Raw genomic sequence first — 23332 nt, 5'->3', positions numbered from 1 at the left:
GAAAAAAAGGAATCTGCGAAGAGAATAGGCAAGCGGTGGAAGAAAATGTTCGTTTCTTACTTTCTGCCTATGAATAACGAAAATGAATAGTAAGTGGAATGTGATCTGCTTATTTTCAAAGTACTCATTACTGATGCACAATTTCCGAAGCACCGAGATGTGGACCTCCACGACTAAAATAAGACAATCCACAGGTGACGTTTTTTTGCTTGTACGTTTGTTATTGTTGCTGGTTTTTCAAGCTGCAAAACCAAAACACGACCAAACCCGAAATCTGTCATAAGTTGAAAATCTGTCATAAGTTGAAAACAGACTGAAATCAGCTGATCGCATCTGTCTCGTGGGTTGCCTTATGAAAATATTTTGATCACCATGAGTAAATAATCAGGATACTGAATATTCATGTGCAGCAAATGCAACTCTCAATGCAGCATTCAAAGATTGTAATGATTCGTATCCGTTACTTTTATTTCACTTGTAAATAACCGAAAAAGCGCAAGAGGTGAAGCCTATATGCAACTAACAGTGCTATGTAAAATAATTATCAGCATTGATAACGGGTTTACAATTTACTAGTGTGCGTAAGTGAAAAATCAGAGGGGATTCACTGCTGTCAAATTTCATATATGTGTGCGTTATCGCACACATTCAATGAAAGTTTTTCGCAACACATTCATGAAAGTTTTTCACGGTTTTTCGAGCTTGATAAAAAAACGTTCCAATTCTAAGTACTAAAAGGTCGAAGCAATGAGCTGCGATGATTTACAGTTTGAAGGAAACAAAAGCAACTCTACACGGGTTTACACATTCACTAGTGTGCGTAGGTCAAAAGTCACTTATCTCTATTGTTCGTATTGTTGATCATTGTCAATTAGGATGGAATTCTTGCGTGGGCCTCTTCACGCATACTAACACATTTCGGAAATACTTCATGAAATAACGTGAATGATTAGGCTTAACTGCAATTATTTATGACTAAACTGCTACTACAGCACCAGAGCATCTGCTATTATCATATTGCACTTTTAAATCTGTCGCAACGCCTTCGAAACTCTACTAAATTGCTGATCTTCACACCACTGATACAACTTGTTAACAAAATTTTATAATTTTTGTAAGCGCCACACCTACAGAACTGGCAACACCGTCAAAAACGCTCCTCTTTATTTTCACCAGCTCTTTAATAATGATATCGATTTCGTATTGTGACAGTGGGGTTATTTCGATCGTTTTAGACAGAACTGTCACAACCTGAAAATTTTCTGCTGAATCCTCAGAAAATTTTTCGTTTAGTCTTTCTAGTGCCATCGGTCGGGTTCGGGTTATATGTTAGTTTGACGGGACCGCCGTAGAAAAAAACCAATCCTACTAGTTTGGGATCTTTATGTCTAGCTTAGGAACATAATTACTATCAGGTTTGTTGAACGTAATATAAGTGGCAGGCTTTCGCAAAAATCTTGCAATTTTGTGTTGCAATCTGTTAAAAAAGAACAAACAAAAACAATACAAGTACAAGGTACGGTTTATGCCCAGTTTGAGGATGATTCATAGCCCTTCCTAAATTGCTGAAAGTTTATCATCAGCTTTTTTCTGCTAACGTGAATGCCGATAGTGTGATTAGTGCGATTTCTTGCGTATAACACCAAGAACAACGCATTTACTGCTACCATGACACATAAAAAGGTTTAAAAAGTGGCATTTGACAGTAAACTTGCTGCTAGAATAAGGTGTGAAATTGAAAAAAAAAAACAGTTTCGTAACAAAAGCAGTAAAGTCAAATCAACAGTGAAACAACTGAAAAAATTAACCCCGCAGCTTCACCTCTCCGACCAACAGCGCTATGACCTCCTTCTTCAATGTTAGCGCCCTAGGAGGCAATCCTTTCTCCACACCAGTCGGACAGCGGATAGGTAAGTGTTTAGATGGGCTAATCAGTGTCCAAATGATATGAATTGTAAAAATAATCCGTCATTGATTCCGCTGATAAGATTTAGGTTTCATTCTCACGTATACTATGGACATAGCGTAACGAGTATTTTTTTCAATTAATTTCTGAAAGGTTGAAGAAAAACAAATTGAATTGATGTTGCTTATGCAAAGAAAACTAATGAACGATAAACATTAGCTTATCGTTTCTGGTTTACCCTATGCATTCACACATTGAGCGGAGAAAGCGGTAAGAAAAAAAAGACTCAGCTCAAGTTTACGCTTTACGGTTTCCCTAGATTTTCATGACTATCGAACTGCAAAAGGAAAAATATAATCCATAGTCGTTCGATCTCCATTGCTACGTATGTAGCCTTTCTTATGCTTCATCTTCATAAATTTATTACTATGATGAGGAATATTATATATTTTATAGTCTTTTTTCAACGTTGAATGACAATGTGTTAAAAAAAATTAATTCTTAAACCGAAGGTTTATTTTCAAAGCGATACTGTGACGTTTTCTCGTTTGGAAAAACAAAAACCTACGCTCATTAGTTGTACGATAAACTCTACTAACTGTACTGTAATTTACTTACGGGTACCGGTGGTTTGTTCCACAACAATAATTCGGATTTCTTTTGCGTGAGTTCTACTTCATAAAATACCGCACAAGCGTTAAGAGAATGAAATTACGATTACGGTGCAACGTTCCAGATCTTTAAATAATTGAAGTGTTATTGTCCGTGCACTACTGACATCTCTAAATATAGAAAGTTCTTCATATTTTAAATTGCCAACGTTTTTCAAATTTGAAAACAGATCGAGGTACTTGGACAAAAAAGTAGATAACGACTTGGTTTGGTGGCATTATCTTATCACCCAACAAAACCGAACTTGCTTCGAAATGATTCACGACTTGTACGGAGTTAGGTTATCAATTTTATCGTTTTTTTTTTCTACCTTTAACAGAACAAGCCACCGATGGCAGCCTGGCATCCGAAAATTGGGCCCTCAATATGGAGATATGTGACATGATCAACGATTCGTCCGACGGAGCCCGTGATGCGATGAAAGCAATTCGCAAGCGGCTGACGCAGAATGCCGGCAAGAATTACACCATAATAATGTATACGTTAACCGTGCTGGAAACGTGCGTGAAAAACTGTGGCAAAGCTTTTCATGTACTTGTTGCCAACAAAGAGTTTATCCAGGAGCTGGTCAAACTGATCGGACCAAAGAATGATCCCCCACCTATCGTTCAGGAGAAAGTACTCAGCCTAATTCAAATTTGGGCAGACGCCTTCCGCTCGCAACCGGATCTGAATGGAGTAGTCCTGGTATACCAAGAATTGAAGAATAAAGGCATCGAATTCCCCCCAACCGATCTGGACTCTCTAGCACCAATATATACACCACAGAGGGTGAAGTTCAACACTCTAACTAATAATGATTTATCGGTTTATAATATCTAAATTATGTTTTTTTTAGAGTGTACCAGACGGTGCTGCCACTGAGAGCAGTATATCCCTTTCACCACATCATATATCTCAAACGCCTAATTCTCCCGCTGTAAGTTGATATATGGCTCAAGTTTGGCTCAGTAAACATTTTTCTATGTTCAGTTACAGATGCCTCCACCGTCGTTGATGTCACAGGAGCAAATCGCCAAATTGCAATCGGAGCTGGATATTGTAACAATGAATATGACCGTTCTAGGTGACATGTTGACAGAGCTCAAACCCGGCAATGAAGATCCATCAGATTATCAGCTGCTAACAGAGCTAGCAACTACTTGTCGGTATGAAAAATTAGTTGTAAATTCCTTAAATACATGATAGCTGATTTATTCCTTCTCTAGAGAAATGCAAAACCGCATTGTGGAGCTGATCGGCAAGGTTAGCCACGATGAGTTAACAGCTGAATTACTGCGACTCAACGACGAACTAAACAACCTTTTTCTGAGGCATGCTCGGTTCGAAAAAAGCCGCGATCCCAAAACGGCAGCTTTGACTACTCCGTCAGCGATTCTGGGTGCAGCTATGGGCGTTCCTCCGTCTGCTAGTGATACAACAAATTCCACCGATAAGAAAGAATCACTGATCGATCTTAGCGACGAAGCCACCGGTGGTGGTACTGCTGCCCTCGGTTCACAGCTGGCTGGCCTTAGTATTGGGAAGGGTGTCACTACCACTTCACAGTTGTCCCAATTGAACAGTGTATCGGCGCAATCAGGAGGAGCAGTTAACACGAAAAAAGTCCTCCCACCAGATGTGGTGTCTGATGAGTTCGATATGCTTGCACAATCGCGGACCGGGTAATGCTAAAACGCAATTGAAGGTCAGCGAGTGTCTTTTCATTGTATCGGTTTGTTTTCCTTTTTAGAGATGGCGTGAAAGATTCTCCAAAGATGGACTTGCTGGGATCAAACAAGGTGACTTCTCTGGTACGTACGGGTGTGGGTATAGCTGTGAATATGATTTTATCCATTGTTTTTACGAGTTTGTGTTTCGTTGTATATTTTGTATTGCGTGTGTTTGTTAATATTAAAAAGAATGGAGGGTAATAACCTGGTACATGGACGGAATAATAGTTAGATACTTTTGACAATAACATTAGATGATTATATCATTCGAAGATTTGAACGTTAATAATTTGAAAATTTAAATGATTCATAATATTTGAAAACAATCAGCAAAGTTGGAAATAATCGCAGTAGTACGCATTGAACGCATTTCAGCAATTTAACATTCTTATGGAGCAAGAAGGTTTTGAACTATGTTGAAATATGATTAATTGCTTATAACGGGTTAGAATCGCTTGAACTTTATTTGTTTATTTATAGGGGAAACACATTTTTTAACACAAACACACAATAAATACACAAACATAGAACATACACTCTACAGAACGAAACATAGGGTGAACCGAGTAGATACCTGTAAATATTCATCATTGCGCTTTTCGTTTTCTACCTTTTTGGTGGCGTATTTCATCACCTGTGCAAAATATATGTCCGCTCTTCTGCCCGATCATGCCTTTCATCTCAACATTACTCGGTTAATCTGACACCTAATATTCAGAATACACGTGACACCGAGTTCGATGAAATGGAGAAATGGCTCGGTAATCCGGTGAGTCAAAATGATTTACGATCGCAAAGCTCTTTGCCTTTGCGCGCTCCGGTAAGTTAATAGGTTTTTTTCATTCACCTCTCGCAGGAAGACATTGACACGGTAGAGCCAACTGAAAATGGTGGTAACGTCGGCGTCGGTGGAGCAGAAGAAAGTCTAACCAGCAAGGAGTTTGAGAAATTCTTAGCAGAGCGAGCGGCAGTTGCCGAGAACCTGCCATCGATCTCCAGCCAGATTGGCAGTGGTAATAACAACGCAACGAAAGATCGCAAGAAAAAAGACGACGACGAAGGATTACTGGCACTCTGAATGATATACGTCAAAGTTTTCACTTTTCTTCAATGGACGGGGCTTATTGTATGTGATAGATGTTTATTTTATTAGCAACTCAGAGATAGGAGACATTTTCAGCAGATATATATTAATTTATTTTCAATGGACATTGTGACGCTGCACAGTAAGGACCCGCCCATTGTAACAGATATATTCCTGCATGGGCCTTAACTGTGGGCAAGCGCCAAACTCTATGCCGTGTATGATGATTGTATTTATATTCTTTACTTTTTACATGTTTTAGTCTAGTGATTATCGTAACAAATTTAACCATTTTTATTTAATAGGCATATATCTATAGTTGTGCTTACTAGTGGTTAAAAGATCAACAAGTATAACTTGCCGCAAGAGAGGAAATTAACGAGAGTTTCTAGCATTTTCTTTATCTTGAACACTACTAGAAACACAAGCTATTGATTTATTGCAACACATAAACAAAAATAAGCTACGATCTATAGTTATTGATTGAACACAAACAAAACTGCTAGTGTAAGCATATTCTAGGCCAAAAAGTCATTCAACCTGTTTAGTCATTTTATTAATGCAAAAAAAGTTGAGAGAACTCAAAAAAAAGGACGTCAAAACAAAAACAACCCAACAATTGGTGTTACTTAAATCATGTTGTTTCTTACGAACCACAGAAAAAAGTTTAGTTTAGTTATTCTCAAAGGAGGATTGAAATATTTTAAACCAAAAACAAATATTCTATTGCTACTTTTCCACCTATTTATGTAAGATCAAGCCATTCTACTTTTTGGTAGCAGTGCAGCCATATTAAGGTCATAAAATTTATAACTTTAAGCTTTAAATCTAGTTTCAATTGTAATAAAAAAAAAGTATAAAATTTGTCAAACGTCATTTTGGTTCTATCTTTTTTTTAAGAATCAAACCTTTTTCATCTGCCTATGGCCAGCATAGACGAATAATTTAAACGATTGTTGACTTCTGTGAAAACCAGAACTGTTTTCATTCGATAAAGTTTCTGCAAATTAAAAAATAGCACCAAAAGCACCAGATATGTTGCGCATTTGTGTCAATATGTTTTAAATGACTCCAGGCGTTTTGGTATAAATTTTTGAAATAGGTTGAAAGAGAGGGTGTATTACTAAATGAATAATTAAATAAATAATAAAAAACCTCACTATAATAAGCTCCGGTGTGTTGTTTATTGTGAGTTACATTGAATATCACAGTTGACCTAAAAGTTATTGCCAATATTCCAAAAAGTTGAGTTTTTTTTTGTTCACACAACATTTATTTGACACGGCACAATACAAATTAATGTTTTACGGAGCCAATTAAATCTAATGCCTTATGGTCTAGAATATCTTATAATCTGAAGGCAAATTCTTTACCCTCGCTGCTGACTACGAGCTGAAACTAAATCTAATACTAAAACTAACATGTTTTTTTTTTGTTTCGCTGTTAAATTGGCACCTTGATGCTCTTCAAGTAGCTATAAACATGTAGCATGTATATTTTTCTGCTTGTTGTGTGGCTTATAAAAAAACACACTGTAACACCATTACGTGCAATTAATAACGAGGGGGGTATACAATTTGTTAATTCATAAAAATTAAATTATCACAATGTAGCATCCATTATATTTCAATCGTTTGAACCCTTCTAATGCATCCACAGGGTGTATCATCGCAAACGTTCGATAGAAACATCGCACGTTGAAATGTCAACAGTGTCAAAACAAATTCGCTTGCCGTATGCAAAATTGGTAGTGTGATTCGCTGGATTCGTGTGAATACGGTGAATACTAAGCCGAGTAAACCCAAAAGGAATTGCGATTAAAGCTAAATACGGATTCTCGCGTCATCTTTGTGCTGATATTAGTGTGCGGAACAGTTCCTCCTCGTGCTCACCAAACTGTTGTATAAGATAAGAATCCACTCCCCCGTGTAGGTATGTGAAATCTGTTTTTTCACGTAATGTTCCAGATGCTCATGATTGAAGTGAATGAATATGTTTCCCTATTCCCATTCTCCTCGTAGACCTGTTTCAAATTTAACGCGTCAGTCGTCAGGCTGAGGCCCAGTAGAGAACAGCTTCAACAGAAAAGGTGGAATTTCGTCGAAGTGTGTGCCTTAGTTGCAGATCTATTAGAATGTCTCTCTCACAATGTACCAGCAAGGTATTCACTACATTTCGAATCAACCAACGGACGTTTGAAATCACAAAGGTATGTTTAGGGTAAAATTTTTATTAAATCAAAGAGTTCACATTTAATAACGTTAGGCCGGTCGCAGAGAAAAACATCTCTGATTGAATCAGAGCTTGTTAACAAAAATAAGCGGTAACCAAATCGACTCGTTTCTAAATTTACACGCACTAAGAGAGAAATTGTTCAATTGACGTGGTTCTTGGTGTGTTATAAGTAGATCGTGTGCGCAAATTTACATGAAGTACTAATCAAAGCACATTAAATTAACTGCTATAAAGTTACAATATATATATGTAAATACAATATATTAAGACTAAGTAATTCACTCATTTAGTTTCCTAATTTGCCATTCCACAGCAGCTGTTTAACGTCATGGTTTTTTTTTTCGCTGGCGCGTGCAGACTATTTTTTGTCGTGCGCTTTTTTATCAATTTAAACCTTTTAGTGTGCGTCAAGGTCATGCATGCAGGAAGTTTGCTTACCTATCTACCGATTTAATCAATCTACAAAGTAAGAACAAAAAATAGAACGAGAATACTTCAGGCCCTTAGACATTCCCGTTTGCATCTGCAGAATTAACTGCGTCATACACCTACCTAGTGATGTGTTTTTTCTCACTAATAAAATTGCACTAGTCTTTCAATAGGCAAGCAGATAGCAAAACTTGTCAGTGTCGGCAACAATAACAACATAGTTGAGCCCGGCCTCTCTGAGTGCAACTAAGCGCACACTACTTGATTGAATAACAAAAACAAATTTGTCGAGCCCTCGTCTTACGTCCCGTCACTGCATATCAACACGCCTCCAGGCAAACCTAACATCTTTTTCTTCCATTGATTTCCCGTGTAGATTTTGTCCTGCCGTTACTCCACCAAAAAGCGATCCAAAATCTATAATAGTGCAGACGAGGCCATTGACGATATACCGAACGGCGCCAAGCTTCTCGTGGGCGGCTTTGGTCTATGCGGAATCCCGGAAAATCTAATTGCAGCATGCGTGAAGAAGGGGGTTAAAGATCTGACTGTGGTGTCCAACAATGCCGGTAAGCACAATGTTACATAAATTGAACGGCTATTACAATATTCATTAGAGGTAAATCGATTGACTGCAACTAAGGCAAGGTTAGTGATAGGGTCAAGAACTGTAAACAGCAGATTTTTTAATGAACCGCATGATACTCACGTGTGGGGTTTTTATTGCTCGCTCATATGGTTTAACGATGGCGTTGCGAAGCGGTCTGCGAGGATGTTTTTGTGTGCGAATTTTAATCGCTATCGCTCTTTTGGTCGAAGTGAAACACCGGTTAGTTTTATGGTGGTTGCCTTAGGAAAGGTATTGAGGTCACACCCGCAGAGAAATAGATTCTATCAACAAACTATGGTTCCAGTTCATAATATTTAATTTTTATAATTTGTGTTTCTTTCAGGCGGTGGTACGTAATTGGCAAAGTTGTCTTTGGCTGGTCTAAATTTATGAGATGGTTTCATTTTTCAAATTATTTTTTTTATGTGTAATCATTGCTTAAGCATCTTCTGGTTAATCGAACCTGTTGAATTCTCTACAAATTCAAAATTTAGGTAACATTAATTTCGACAAATTTGAAGTGATTTCAACGTGTTTATTAATGGTGATGGTCTTTTTATGACCATAGTTTCATGTTCTCATTGTATCAGCGCGAAAAAAGTTTAAATTTCAACAGCATAATTTCGTTTGTGATCATTTTCACGTTGCCAAATAATTGCTTTATTGGTAATGAGCCCTCCTAGTTGAATAGAACAATGCGCCATATGACTGTCGGCAACCATCGTCTGTACATGGGTGCTCGTCGTTGCCATTGAGACTAATATTTGTACCAGTATATGGATCACGTCTGCGCGTGAGCTTCAGTTGTGACATAACTTTGTGTTCTACGCACTTTAACTCACGGAAGAGACAGATTTTTCGAAAAAAAACCACGCTCTACTCCATTATCATCTTTTTGTGGAAATGCCGGGGTTGACACTTAGATCATAAAACTGTGAAAAGTAATATGTTGTTTGGAGACTTTATTATTAGAGATCGCTTTCACTATCATTAAAAATCTGCAGATCTGTGTGCCGATTAGAAATTTATCGCACACGGTAACTTGCCGTGGTATTGTAATGGTTTTTAGTTATCATTAGCTTGTCACTTAAGTCTGGTCATGCCATATGGAACATGCATGATAACAGTATTTAAAAATAATAATCATATGAATGAACCGAAAGGTTCGTCGCACCACCCGGTGTATGCATGATAAGAACTGTTGGAACAAAAAATGGAATCATCTGAATTAGGCGGAAAGATCCACTTCAGCAATCGCTTTAATTTTCTCGGTGTGAATCGCTGAGGCCAAGCGAGCATTATTACATCTACCAGTTTAAACCAGTTGATGAGAGCACGGATTTAGTAGGTGCTAATGAATCTGTAGATCTGCGACAGAAGGCAAAAAATACTGTATATTTGCATGGCAAATATTTGGTACGTCGACCGTTTCGCGGTAGACGTTCGACTTTGTGTGCTAATTAAATAATTTCTGAAACATGGTGTCAAATCACAGATAGGCTGTTCGGTCGAAAGGTTGCATACTAATAAGGGTATGCACCGGTATACAAGGAGAACAAAAATGTGATGATCTCTTATGGGTATGATTAATTACTTCATAGTAAAAAAGGTTTCATTGATTATTCACAAACCTTTCGTCATTGTTATATGCTGAAAATATATTAAGAAAATTCATTTTAGTTACCTGCAGTTGCAAAGTCTTAATAAAATAAGATGTTTAAAGCTCACCAAGAAAACCTAAATCACTATCTTACTAAAAGTCCACAATAAGAAAGAATTAAAAGGTGGTGATACAAATATCTGTGTAAATATTTGAATCACCACCTTTTAATAATTAAAAATTACATGAAATAATTACAAAAAAAAAACAACAAGAATTTAAAAACTGACAAAAATATGCCCAAATTTAACAAGATCACTTTGAGAGTTCAAACAAAATTTCATCTTGATGAATATATTGATGAAATTTGTCTTGTAAGCTTAGCTTAGTTCTTACTGTACATATCAATGGTTGCTACTGCGTTATGACTTCGAGCCACTAAAGATGCACAAAAAATCAACTCAAAGAACAACTGGGAGTGGTCATTCCTCCTAACCATGCATCGTTCAATAACTCAATTTTTATAGGCCAATAAGAACGCCGGACACGTCCTTACGATTAGGTGGGAATATTGTCGGTTTTATGTAATACCGGCACAGCCCAAAATTGTGAAATATCTGAGATTTTAATCCAAAAAAAATTCAGAGCTAGTAGTAGATGTGTCTTTACAATTCTAATCAAAAACATTTTTTAAAGGGCGGTAGAGAGATATTTACTTATATAACTTGTTCATAATATGTACGTAACAGACCCAAACTGGTTAGATAAGAATGGGGAGTCTCGGGATGGGAATCTAAAAAGTGTCAGAAGAATTTTGAACACATTTTTTTCGAAACTATGAAACTATGAGCCGTACCAGTGTTGCACGAAAGCGACGATAGTCTTTGCTTATTATTAACCGAGTGTACCTCTGAATACCTACAAAGACCACGAAAGTTTTTGTCAGTGGGCTAGGTTTAGATCAGTAACAGATTTCACTATGATGAGGGATATGACCATTATTCAATTACAACATATCAATAAAGCTTGATGATTTGGTCACACAAAATGGAACATATCTTCGTCAGAATAACATGTAGGAAAAATCATTTCATTATCATTTCGCAGCTAAATTATTGACCTTTAGAGTATAAATACAGAAAAAAAATATTCGTCTGAGTTTTGAATGACTACGCACTTTTCGTTTTATACCACCATCTTCTGCATAGTGGAACTGTCAACTCAATCCGCCATTTTATTCCACCAACAACAATATCGCACGCTAGCCTGGAGGGCTCATAGTGGTCTCGATCAACTAGATTAGTTGAGAGAGTTTCTAGCACCATGTTGCATGTTGTAGGATAAGTACTAAACGATACACCGTGCCCCAGTGCTGAGTCGGGAAAATTTCCAGCTCGAAGGTCGATCCTCGACCTGATCGGAAATCGAACCCGACATCGGAGAGCTAGCCGAACGACAGCGCTAACCACAGAACCACGGGGACCACTTTTTCTTCCACCATCTGTGTAAATTAGCTGGGTTTTTATTGTTCTGCCACTTTTCTTCAACTTGCTCTTGGCCCAATATTTTACAATTGGACAATTGAATATTTTACAATTGGACGAAAATCTGGGCAATTTGGTTTGGTGGGTTGATAGCTTTTTCTATGATATCAATTCCATTTTCCTTGTACCAATCCATGACTTCCCGGCTGTAGTGGCAGCTGGTCAAATCAGGCTAGAACTTCACCGGACCATCATATCATTGGATAAACGGCAAAGTCCACTTCTGGAGGCACTGTTTCTTGTACACCTGGCCATTCATGGTTGATCCGGTGATGATTTTTTTTTGCCACAGCTGCAGATCCCCTACCACACCATGAGCTTCCGAGTGAACTTGTCAGCAAAAACGAATTTAATTTGTTGGCGTGGAACGACCGCAGGCCTTCACGCCGACAGATTCGTCGAACAGTGCTGTACGGTGCCCAGAACTTCTTAGCCAAATCGCGCAGGGTGATCCCAGGGTTCATCCGTACTGCTCTGCAGACTTTCAAGCTGCTTATTATTCGTTCCACTTCTGCGGTTACTGTGATCAGCGCGGTCCAACGTTAGGCTGATGACATACTGAGGCGTAGAATAAAGCGAAGCTTCGCGCGCGAGAGAAATGGAATAAAAAGAAGCTTTGGGTGAAACTTCCTATGACATAATGGAGCGTCGTCCGCTGAAGAATTTTTTGCTTCTTCACGTTTTACTAAACATAGAGATTTTTCTGTGAATGTGATGTTATATTTATGAAGTGTGTTGTGCTAATAGAGGCAGTAAAAATATAAGAAATAATAATATTTTTTCCCGATTACCCAAAAATTTTTTTACAGAAAACAGTTTCTAACCGAAAATGAATTTTATTTGGCTTTTTTCAATTACCAAACCAAAACAATGCAAATATAACGCAGGTGGCGATGGAAACTTTAGTCTGAACATGGTATTACCGCGTACGTATACGCGCGTCAAAACACTGCTCGTTCTGTTTCGCCGCCTCTACCGACGCGTCGTTGCCGTTCCATTATGACCGTTTCGAACGTCTCACATTGACGTTCTACGAAGCAGATCAGACGCGTTTGCGGCGCTTTTTGCTTCGCTTAGTTTTACGCCTCAGTACGTCATGTGTTCTCGAGGTGACCGAAGACTTGAAGAGCGTCGTAGGAATGGTTCCCGAGACGATGAAACTCGTGCACGACAGTGTTGGTTCGATGATTCGAAAATCTCAGGGAATCTCGCTGGGGAGTGTTTTGAGACTTCCGGTGTCAAAAAATAAACTGAAGTGGTTCGACAAGTTCAGGTGCGACGAACTCTTGCTTCAGTTCGCCCAAGTAGGATTTCGGCAGATGACTTAGGGTGTTGAACGATAGCACATCAGAGATTTGTCGAGTGCTTCGTCCAGGTTTTACCCTTTGGCCTGAATTTTCTTGATCGTCCTTTTGAAGCTGTCAATGAGGCGTTCCGCCTATCGCCACTGTACATCAGAACTCTATGCAACATACAGCGAATCTCGACGTGCGATGAATTGCTGAACCTCTATTGTTCCGGAGTGATACTTGGTATCACCTGGCCAACCCTTCTCCATGAACCCGAAGAGCTTCTCTGCCGTGATACAACATTATGACATACGTCCATTTGATCAGTTTTGCAATACGGCCCAAAAACGAACGGGTTACTCGTCACTTTTGTATTGAAATGCTGCATACGTCATTTTGTTTTCTTGATTTTATGTAACGTACGAATGAGTAACAACTAAAAGAAAGATACCACAAGATTGGTCTTCGAATAAGGAACAATTTGGCATAAGAACCCCATATTTGAATAAATGGCGTGTACGTCAGTCTGCGAGATTACGGCAGTTCTGCAATGTTCGTTCCTAGATGGTCACTTCCGCAATTGTCTTGTACGTGATGGGGAGCTACTCGATTGAATGACAAACTATATGCAGAGGCGTTTGCGGACTCAGTTATTCGAAGTCAAGGGTTATAGTGCGACAGGATCAGCGGCGAGTGAAGGATTTCCTTGAAGCAGCTTTCCGTATCAAGCAGCTGGCCCAGGTACCTAACTTGTCGCATAAAAAATCGACATTTTTTCAATTTGACCGTGAACCTGACCTCTTTAAGAAACTACAGGATACAGCTCAAGTCCTGCCTGTACTCCACGGCGGTGCGGCCGAAGGACGTGCATGTGAAGCCATTGAGCACGGCGTCTATTATCTGTTGAAAGGTGCCGGGTGCGCACTAGGGGTGGGTGAAACGGCTTTTTGCAAGAGCGGCTTTGAACCGCTCACTCACCGTTCCGAACCGACTCATATGAACGGCTCATGGTTCACAATGGTTCACGGGCGTTGACAGTTCGTGTTTTCTCGGTAAACTTCGGGCTCACGCGAACCCATCATTTCTGGTGCGCTCAAAGAACCGTGGCTCTTTTTTGTTAGCCGTTCGTTCTCTCGCTTTTTTCTAAGAACCGGTTAATATGAACGGCTCATGAGCCGTTCGCCCATACCTAGTGCGCATTGGACACCGGGGGAGAGCCGATACAGGTTTTTGTGAGTGTTGATGGCAACGAATTTTCTGCTTTCCTCGTCGAACTCAACTTGCAGGTAAGCATCCGAGTGCTTTTTTTTTTTTTTTATTCTCGCTTATTTTCCGTCGGTCTAGTTCCGCCACTGTTGTTGTGCCAATCACCGACGCCCGGGGAGGCGACTCCACCCAGGACCCTAAATCACGACCCGTTTATTAACGGACCGGCGCCAACGGCTTTACTTCCTCATGCGATGGAAGGCGTGATCCCAGAGATTTTTCGCCTCAGAAAATCTCTCGGTGTCGGCTAGGATTGAATCTAGGCCAGTTGGGTTGGTTGTGAGCGGATCACGCCACCTCACAACCATCGACACCTATGTCGGCGGTGGGATTCGAACCCAAGCGTCGAGCGTGGTTGGCAGAGACGTTACCAACCACGCTAGGCCCCCGCTTTCATCCGAGTGCTTAATGTGGCTAAACATAGTGTAATTCGCCATCTGATTGAATGTATCCTCCAGGGGTGAAAAAGGGTAGTTGTTCGAGCCCGAGTCCAGCTGCATTTCGGTTGGAACTCCGTTGATCACTGCCTCCACACAGCGCTGGTTGCGCTTAACATTATTGACGATCACAATCCTTGTTGCCTGGTAGTTTTCGTTTTTCTGCTTCCTCTTGGATGGCTTCTGATTCTACTTGGATGTGAAACAGGTCCGTACGGCCACAGTCGCGGCGTTTCCAAATTGATCATGATTTTGCACTTCTCTATAATCTTCTCTAGGGTAGTGTCCTGGGTTTCGTTTATTTTTGACCTTAGGTAACCTCAACCGGTACACAAAAATCAGAGCTTTGATTTGCTTGACTTCTTTCAGCTCCTGAAGCTTGAATGAATTCCGCACATGATCGTCTATCTCGACAGGAGTAGGTTATAAAATCTTCATTTTTCTCCTTCGTCATCTGGAGGCACTGGTACCGACGGTGTAAGGTGGATACCGGAGTACTGAAAATGGTTTTTAATTTGGAAACCGTCTCCTCGAAGAAGAATTCTATCGAGAGCTTTGGAACGATGAATGACGTGTATCTTTCGTATACTGTGGGGTTGAGCTTTCGCAGCAGTAGCTGCACCTTCGCGTCGTCGTCGAATTTAAAAGCGTCTTTCTCGAATGGATCCGCATACCTAGCAACGCACACTCGAACGTGGGTGGCGTAAGACGTAACTTTTTCAAGCGGATTTCACGAGAAAACGTCAAACAACCGGCACGGCTTCTTTTACAGCCTCGTCGCCATTTTGTTAAGAAGTGAGGGTGCTTGTAGGCATGTTTTTAAGCTCTCTCTTCGTTTTTTTTTTGTTAATTTCTCCTCCGTTTTCGCGACAAAATTGTTGGAATAGATCTTCAAGTTTGCCCAGAAATTCTTGATGGGACGCAGCTGAGGGACACCACATCGATTTTTAGCAGCTCCATCTCCTCCAACGGTCGCTTCGAGTAGTGAGACGACGCCAAATCTGGCCAGAACACCGTGTCTTCGCCCTTATGGTATTTCTAGATGAACGACGCAACTTCTGGCAGGCACTTCGTACTTTAAATTCCCCCTTACACGGCCAGCCCGGAACGAAAGAAGAGCGGCTTTGACCGCTTTCTCGCTGATTGTCAGCCACAGCCGCACCTTCTTGGGGAACTTGATGTGTGAAATAAATTTCACCTCGGAGCTCACTTCCTTCGTGGGAGATGTGAAATACGAAATACCCTCCCAGTCGTTGCCATCCAGGGTGAGATAGGTCTCGTCGTCCATCACCACTGCCACGTCGCGATTCGCCGGGAAAATCGACTTGACCATCTTATTCAACCGCCGTCGCTACGTCATTGCCTGCAGCTCCGAGACCAGTGGACGGGACTGCCGCTTCCTGACATGTATATTAGAGATGGTCGGGTACGGGTATTTTTACCCGATACCCGTACCCGACAGGTTCGGGTCGTGTTTCGGGTAACACCAACAAATATTTTTCGGGTTCGGGTCGGGTACGGGTAATTTAAAAACCAAGGCTTCGGGTTCGGGTCGGGTACGGGTTTGAAAAATTCTCAACTCGTCGGGTACGGGTAACTCGATTTCCGTGTCAAAGCCGGCTTTCTTTTGAAATTTGAAAAATTGCCTAACCAACTTTTGTTTTATGTAGCGACAGTTTTGTAATTATTACTCGGGTATCAAAAGAAATCAAAAAAATATCTTTTGGTAACAACTTCATCACGGTTGAATGCTGAATAAATCTTTCAAAAAAATTCTATTAAAATTTTTATTAATCTCTCGAAAACAAAATAAAAATTTCAGCAGTTTATATGAATCATACGTATGCGTACAACATAAATAATTGAAATCCCAGATCAATTTTATTATGGGGTAACTAACAGGAAAAATGGAGCCCAAATTCTCCGTACACAGTTACGAATAGATATTATGCTGCGTGATAAAATGGTCAAATTTTTCTATAACAGACGAGCGGACGTAATCAGTGACAGATGCTACGCTGGATTCTAGGTGAACCAATACCAGGGTGGCCACTCAAAACCCGAATCGATTTACATCTCAAAATGCTCTAAGTCACTTCTTGACGTGTTCAGCCTTAATAAAATCAAGAGATATAGTCGCAAAAAATCGAAAAATGCGACGGTTGTTACCTTTCCGAGAGGAGATGTCTACATTTATCTTATAAACAACGCATATTATACTCATTACCGAGAAATTCTAGGCCAAATTAAGTTTGAAGGAATCGTTTTTACCTCAACCAGATAAGATTCAATATATAAAAGGATAATATATAAAAGATTAATATATAAAAGAGTCTTTTCATAACACTTAAAACACGTTACTTCAGCAGCTCACGCATCTCCCCATCAATATCAATTTCGTGTCCTCTCCCGGCAACCTGTACTGTATCGTACATCAAGCGCTGCGCTACAAGTCTGTCCTTTTCCAAATTCATGACTACGCACTCCTTGTTCACGGAGAAACCTCGCTCCAACGTTGCATTGCCATGCGATAGAATCAGAATCTTCTTAATAAACACAGTAAAGTTAGGAAGTTTCTTGCCTGAAGCAGCGCTCTACAAAAAGTATCAAGGAAGTCAGCAATGCCTTCGTCGAATGCATACTCAATAGTTGTGAGTATTCTTGGCGACATCTATCAGCTACAATTCCCGCGAGATTATCGTTGTGAACCATTTGCTCTAGGCAAAATTCGAGCCATTTGAATGCTTCCAAGTTAGCTTCCAAGAGGAAGATGAATAAAAACAAAAACTGTTTTATGCACCGTAAGATATGTCAGCCATCTTTTCCGGGTCACAGGACAAGTCTTTTTTGGTTGAGTATTCGAGGAAACTTACTTAAGAAATTTTGGTCTTGTGATCGGTTCTAGCCTAACTCCGGCCATCATCTCGAGAAACCACATCTGATAATCAGTGTATAAAATGTGCGAGGTAACCAGGTATTTAAAAAAAATAAAATAAAAAAATATCCAAAACGGGTCGGGTACGGGTCGGGTATCGGCAATTTCAGGGCATTTTTCTTTCGGGTACGGGTCGGGTACGGGTAGCTAGAAAAATATTTTTTCGGGTTAGGGTCGGGTACGGGTATTTTAAACAAACCTGACTTCGGGTTCGGGTCGGGTACGGGTTTGAAAATTCTCGATGAGTCGGGTACGGGTAACAAATTTCCCATACCCGACCATCTCTAATGTATATCCATACTTTTTCATTGTTTTACCGCATACACCAACCTCCCGGCCAAGTGCACGTCCTCTTCAGCATCCTTTGAAGCTTCTTGTCGCTCAGGATCGTTGGTCTTTCGGAACCGGACTTTTATTTGATGCTCTCTCTGATCGTTGTCCAATAGTGTCAAGATGTTGTAGATGCCGGAACGGGCATACCCGGCGTCCATAGAGTGGGCGCGTTTTTGACGCGGCGGGATACCGTTCTTTGAACGCGCACTTTCAGAGCTTCACTTTTTCCGCCATCATAATTAGAGTTTGACTGATAGAGCTGTCAATTTTTTTTTTGGCTAACTCATGGGTTACTATGAATGATGATGCATGAGTAGTTCCGTCAGTGCGATTAAAGGTAAACCCATGAAAAATCGGCAATTTTTGTCCATTTTTTTACCGCAAACGTTAGGATGAAATAAGAAGATCACCTGCGACAAAGCGATTTGGAACGTATTGAAAATTTTTGGTCCCTCTTGGAAATACATAAAATCAAAAATATTGTCACCCTATTTTAAGGCTGGCACCCTAATAAGCAAATGAAAATATACGGGTCTTTTTTTCTGGGCACTTGGATTTATTTTTTGTCGTAGGATCGCTGTCTTTACAACAGTATGGTTGATATAGGTATGAATGGTTGCAGAATATTTATTTTAAGAAGTACAATGGAAGTTGTTAACAAGTTATTCGGTAGTACCTTACAATGTTTTGATAAGCTTCTATTTTTATTGTTCTATTGTTCAATACATAAAAATGGCAATATTTTTTTGTCTTTGTAGGGCTTTTCCATTTTTAAGCTGTTTCTTCTGGGTTTTGTGTTGGTGTGTTTTCTTTTTTTAATCTTCTAATAATCTAATAATCTTTGCATATGCTTTTCAAAGATCATCTAAATATTGTCTAGCTGATAGATTTCTTTGATATTATTCCAACATATTTTTTCCAATCTGGTCGGTCAAAATTATCGTATAGGTCTGGGCATCTCTTTCTACACTTTCAATTCAATCCTCAATGACACGACGTTTGTGTTGAGCAGCATTCATCTATATACTTCTACCTTGAGAACATTATGTGCTAGAATTTCTGTATCTTCGTATCAGTTTCTGTGAAATTTATTAACTGTCCGAGGCTCTGCAGCAAATTGACAACTTGACTGGAAATGGCAGAAAATTGTAATGTGTGATTCGAATTCGAATTTGATATACAGGTACTTGAAATTTTTGAAAAATTGATGTTCGGCTGTTTTCACGCATTTGTGAAAGTCTGTTTAAACGTTTTTCAAAATATACCTCGGTCTGGTGGTTTGTCGAGTGGCGGCAGTAACTAGAAATAGTTAATTGTAACTAGACGGTATTATTCCATATTTTCAAAGTACGTACCTGTTTCTTCGGGCACATCAGCATTTCGATTTCGAAAAATGACTGCTGGAAATGCATTAAGCCTACAAGAAGACCCTTCATATCCATTTTAACTGCTCAAAACTATAACCAATTTTCTCGCAACATCCTCGCAATGGAAACTGTGGCTTTTTCAGCACAATTAGTGACAACGCCATAACAATTGACTGCACAACTGCACATTTCAGTAATCTTTTCATTTTTGGCAAGGAATAAATTTTATTTTTAATCCATTGCTATTTAATTACACTTTAGCACTGCAAGAATATGAAACCCAAACATTGGTATGACATAGCACCTTTTCGTAGCAACGGTTGTGTAAATAACATCATAGTAGTTTTACACATGATATAAAAAAATGTAGATGTAGATGCAGAACTATGTTACCATTGCCACACCCTATATAAACCATGCTGTCTATACAAAAACATCTTCTACCATATCTCCGGAACGCCTTGATAGATATTCACCAAACTTGACCTCTTGACAGAAATAAACCCCTCTCACAATTAAACTGGTCAGACGGCTTTTCAGTTGAAACCTCTTTAGGGATATGTAATTGGGGATAATATTGGCTGGTGGCAGCGAGGCTCGGAATAGTAAGCGTAACATGTGTATACCCTTCCTATACACACGAGCGAATCAAAATAATCATATCACTTATCACAAAAGATCTATGTTTCTGGTCGCAGTGACGAGTCCATACAGGAAAAAAATAGTATCCGGTTAGATGACAGCCGCAGGGATTGCGGTGCCGGGGTCGCATCCCAACATTTATGTTTACGATTAGTTACTTGATTATAAAACAGATTCCATTAATTAGTCATGAACCTTTCGTCATTGAAATATGCTAGGGAAATGATAAAAAAAAATTCATTTCAATTACCTGCATTTGCGAATATCACGAAAATGAAAATTCCCAAAATAATGAGATATTCAGAAGTTTTGGAAGCCCATTAGATCAGCAACATTCAACTTCAAAGCCATTTCGGCGGCCAAATAAAAAAAAAATAGCACTTTTTAATAAAATTGCGCAAATCGGGGTTGATCATACGGCTCTATTCAATAAAATCGAGGTGCAAAACATCAGACTTCTAACTACTATCAATTTCAGAATTTTAAACCATATTTCAAGCCTGTTTTAAAAATTCATCTAGGTATCCTGAAACCAATATTCAAATCTAAACGTTACTGTTATATTTCATCAGTTGTCCAATTACTTCTGAATTGGATAGTTTTATGGTTTTCATTTCGTTTGAAGTATCAATTAATAACATATTGCACGAGACTCAGATAACGAATGCAATATGTTCATTTCGATTGGCTTATACAGCTCACATTTACTCGCATTTTTATCGCAGTTCATGAAGACTGCTTTGTGGTGCATCCGCGTATATTAACGATAGCGAGATTCGTTCTTATTGTTATTGCTGTAATTTTAAATCTAGAACAACTTTCATGGTACACTGGAAACAGACTGATTTAACAATAATGATATAGTGAATGAACTTACTATTTTAATTTGAATATTAGTTTTGCAGCATTCTTCGACGTATTCATTTTCATCATTTTTACTGCTTTTACTTCCACGTTTTAACTCCCAAATTTAATTTGGGATCATCTATTGTCCAACATATAACATCATGCGTGCCATTACCAATAGTGCGTTCTTCGATAAGTTTTCCTTGTTGTCTAGCGTTTCCGTTCATGCTTGCAAAATCATTGTTGCAAAAATTAAAATCAAAACACGCCAATAACCTCCGTTTATCTTCCACAACACATCGCAGGTATCGACGCGTTTGGTCTCGGTCTATTCCTGAAACAACGTATGATCAAGCGTATGATCGCATCGTACGTTGGTGAGAATGCTGAATTCGAGCGACAGTACCTGACCGGGGAATTGGAGCTGGAGCTCACACCACAGGGCACCCTGGCAGAGCGGTTGCGTGCCGGCGGGGCCGGTGTTCCCGCTTTTTTCACCCCAACTGCCTACGGTACGCTGATTCACGAGGGCGGTGCCCCGATCAAATACGGCAAAGACGGTTCGGTAGAAATTGCCAGCGAACCCCGTCCCATGCAGATGTTCAATGGAAAACCGTACATAATGGAGGAAGCCATCACCGGTGACTTTGCTTTGGTGAAAGCCCACGTAGCCGACGAATCGGGAAATTTGATTTTCAACAAGTCCGCTCGGAACTTTAATCCGACCATGTGCAAAGCTGCTAAAACCACCATCGTTGAGGTTGAGGAGATTGTACCGGTTGGCACGTTGAACCCGGATCAGGTCCACATTCCTAGCATATTTGTACACCGAATAATTAAGGGTTCCAAATATGAGAAGCCGATTGAGCGGTTACGAATTCGAGATACTAAGAAGGCAGGATCGGTTGTAGCATCAACACCAGCTGCGAAACAGCGTGAGAGAATAGTTCGGCGGGTTGCACTGGAGTACAAAGACGGAATGCACATCAATCTGGGCATTGGTATACCGGTATTGTCCTCCAACTATATCAAGGGTATTAATGTGTTACTTCAGTCGGAGAACGGCATTCTGGGACTTGGTCCGTTCCCAGAGAAACACGAAGTTGATCCTGATCTGATTAATGCTGGAAAGGAAAGCGTCACCGTCCTACCCGGAGCGTCTTTCTTTTCGTCGGATGACAGTTTCTCGATGATCCGTGGAGGGCACATTGATATTACTGTACTAGGGGCGATGCAGGTTTCGCAATTTGGAGATTTGGCTAACTGGATGATTCCCGTGAGTGTCGTAGATAACTTCGTGGATACAATCCAAAATGTTTTTCCATGTTCTTTTTATTATACAGGGACGTCTGGTGAAAGGAATGGGTGGAGCGATGGATCTGGTTTCAGCCCCGGATACCAAGTGTATTGTGACTATGGAACACAACGCCAAGGATGGTTCGCATAAGATCCTTGCTGATTGTTCACTTCCAGTTACAGGCAAGAACTGTGTTGACTTGATCATAACCGAGAAGGCGGTATTCAACGTGGACAAAGAGCGAGGCCTAACACTGATGGAAGTTGCCGATGGTGTGACAGTGGAAGAAGTAATCACCAGCACCGGGTGCAACTTCGAGGTTTCACCTGATTTAAAACCAATGGGACAAGTGCCTGAGTAGAGTCGAATAATGCGATAGAAGAACATGCAACATGAATCACTCAGGAAAGGGCACATTATTTCTGTCTGCGGTTGTTTTCACTTGTCGTTTGCCACACTAAGATTACTAGCATTAGTGTACGTACACTATCGTGTAAGTGTATAAAGCTATTTTTGTTAATGCGATGTTACATTGAATGCGCGTCGTCAAGTCGATTTTAATCTGAGTATACAATGTAATAATAAATAAAATTTTGTTCCGAATAATAATCGTTGTTACTGGGCTTTTGAAGATTTCCTCCTTAGGATGCAGTACAGTACAGCAAAATTAAAAAATAACGATTTTTAAAACCTTAGTCTGAGGCACGATTGCGTTGCAGTCGTAGGACTAAGCAAGAATATTTTATTTTCTAAAAAGAGAGTTGATTCGAAAACCACCTTCTTTTTTTTTTTCTAACAATAAAGAACTCTGAGAGATTACTCATTGAGGTGAGTGAGGAAACTTATTATATTTCTATGCGTTAAATGCAAAACAACATTTATTTTATTGTTTTGCGACCAGAAATTCATACAAATACAAAAAGAAACGAATGGTTTACAAAACAATGCAACATTGATAACACTAGTAAACACAGGTTCTGCCCTGGAGCTCAAACTTGAAAGAAAGAAAGATTATAGCTTTTAACCATTCCTGTGAATTTCGTGGCCCTGGCAAAGCTAACTTTTTCAGTGATTACAAACTCGACGAGCAATTACTCTGCGGCCTTTTGACGCACTTCTAATCGAACT

The 23332-nt window shown here is 39.7% G+C and overlaps 2 protein-coding genes and 2 long non-coding RNA genes across 6 annotated transcripts; 2 read left to right on the top strand and 2 right to left on the bottom strand.

Moving 5' to 3' along the window:
- Positions 1 to 1226: 1226 nt before the first annotated feature.
- On the top strand, positions 1227 to 6542 carry LOC129721910 (TOM1-like protein 2). Of its 3 annotated transcripts, none has more exons than XM_055675024.1 (8): positions 1227 to 1910; positions 2898 to 3349; positions 3417 to 3497; positions 3557 to 3726; positions 3787 to 4242; positions 4311 to 4371; positions 5009 to 5059; positions 5147 to 6542. In XM_055675024.1, exons 1-8 carry the CDS (start codon positions 1841 to 1843, stop codon positions 5366 to 5368), a joined length of 1563 nt encoding a protein of 520 aa, XP_055530999.1. In that variant the 5' UTR covers positions 1227 to 1840; the 3' UTR covers positions 5369 to 6542. The 3 variants fall into 3 exon arrangements, with proteins under 3 accessions (XP_055530999.1, XP_055531000.1, XP_055530998.1); XM_055675023.1 differs by having other exon boundaries at positions 1228 to 1910; positions 3551 to 3726; XM_055675025.1 differs by lacking the exon at positions 5009 to 5059 and having other exon boundaries at positions 3551 to 3726.
- Positions 6543 to 7093: 551 nt separating this feature from the next.
- LOC129721911 (succinyl-CoA:3-ketoacid coenzyme A transferase 1, mitochondrial) lies at positions 7094 to 22813 on the top strand. Its single transcript, XM_055675026.1, has 5 exons — positions 7094 to 7306; positions 7396 to 7583; positions 8415 to 8607; positions 21213 to 22183; positions 22251 to 22813. The coding sequence occupies exons 2-5, from the start codon at positions 7509 to 7511 to the stop codon at positions 22563 to 22565; spliced, it is 1554 nt and encodes a 517-aa protein (XP_055531001.1). The 5' UTR covers positions 7094 to 7306; positions 7396 to 7508; the 3' UTR covers positions 22566 to 22813.
- LOC129721921 (uncharacterized) lies at positions 7110 to 8810 on the bottom strand. Its single transcript, XR_008727510.1, has 3 exons — positions 8748 to 8810; positions 8162 to 8676; positions 7110 to 8068 (listed from the first exon to the last, which is right to left on the bottom strand). It is a non-coding gene; the product is annotated as an uncharacterized LOC129721921 (long non-coding RNA).
- LOC129721920 (uncharacterized) lies at positions 18805 to 19691 on the bottom strand. Its single transcript, XR_008727509.1, has 3 exons — positions 19408 to 19691; positions 19240 to 19351; positions 18805 to 19181 (listed from the first exon to the last, which is right to left on the bottom strand). It is a non-coding gene; the product is annotated as an uncharacterized LOC129721920 (long non-coding RNA).
- Positions 22814 to 23332: the final 519 nt, after the last annotated feature.

This window comes from Wyeomyia smithii, chromosome 2, assembly GCF_029784165.1.
Source record: "Wyeomyia smithii strain HCP4-BCI-WySm-NY-G18 chromosome 2, ASM2978416v1, whole genome shotgun sequence".
Taxonomy (NCBI): domain Eukaryota; kingdom Metazoa; phylum Arthropoda; class Insecta; order Diptera; family Culicidae; genus Wyeomyia; species Wyeomyia smithii.
The sequence above is the reverse complement of the archived record's forward strand: the minus strand, read 5'-3'. Positions and strand labels throughout refer to the sequence as shown.

Bases quoted from the DNA above. Each gene is read 5' to 3' on its own strand.
- LOC129721910 (XM_055675023.1), top strand. From the start codon at position 1,841: ATGACCTCCTTCTTCAATGTTAGCGCCCTAGGAGGCAATCCTTTCTCC. The intron at 3,727-3,786 runs GTATGAAAAATT...TTCCTTCTCTAG, and splicing joins GAGCTAGCAACTACTTGTCG to AGAAATGCAAAACCGCATTG. The intron at 4,372-5,008 runs GTACGTACGGGT...CCTAATATTCAG, and splicing joins CAAACAAGGTGACTTCTCTG to AATACACGTGACACCGAGTT.
- LOC129721911 (XM_055675026.1), top strand. From the start codon at position 7,509: ATGTCTCTCTCACAATGTACCAGCAAGGTATTCACTACATTTCGAATC. The intron at 7,584-8,414 runs GTATGTTTAGGG...TTTCCCGTGTAG, and splicing joins GGACGTTTGAAATCACAAAG to ATTTTGTCCTGCCGTTACTC. The intron at 8,608-21,212 runs GTAAGCACAATG...AACACATCGCAG, and splicing joins TGTGGTGTCCAACAATGCCG to GTATCGACGCGTTTGGTCTC.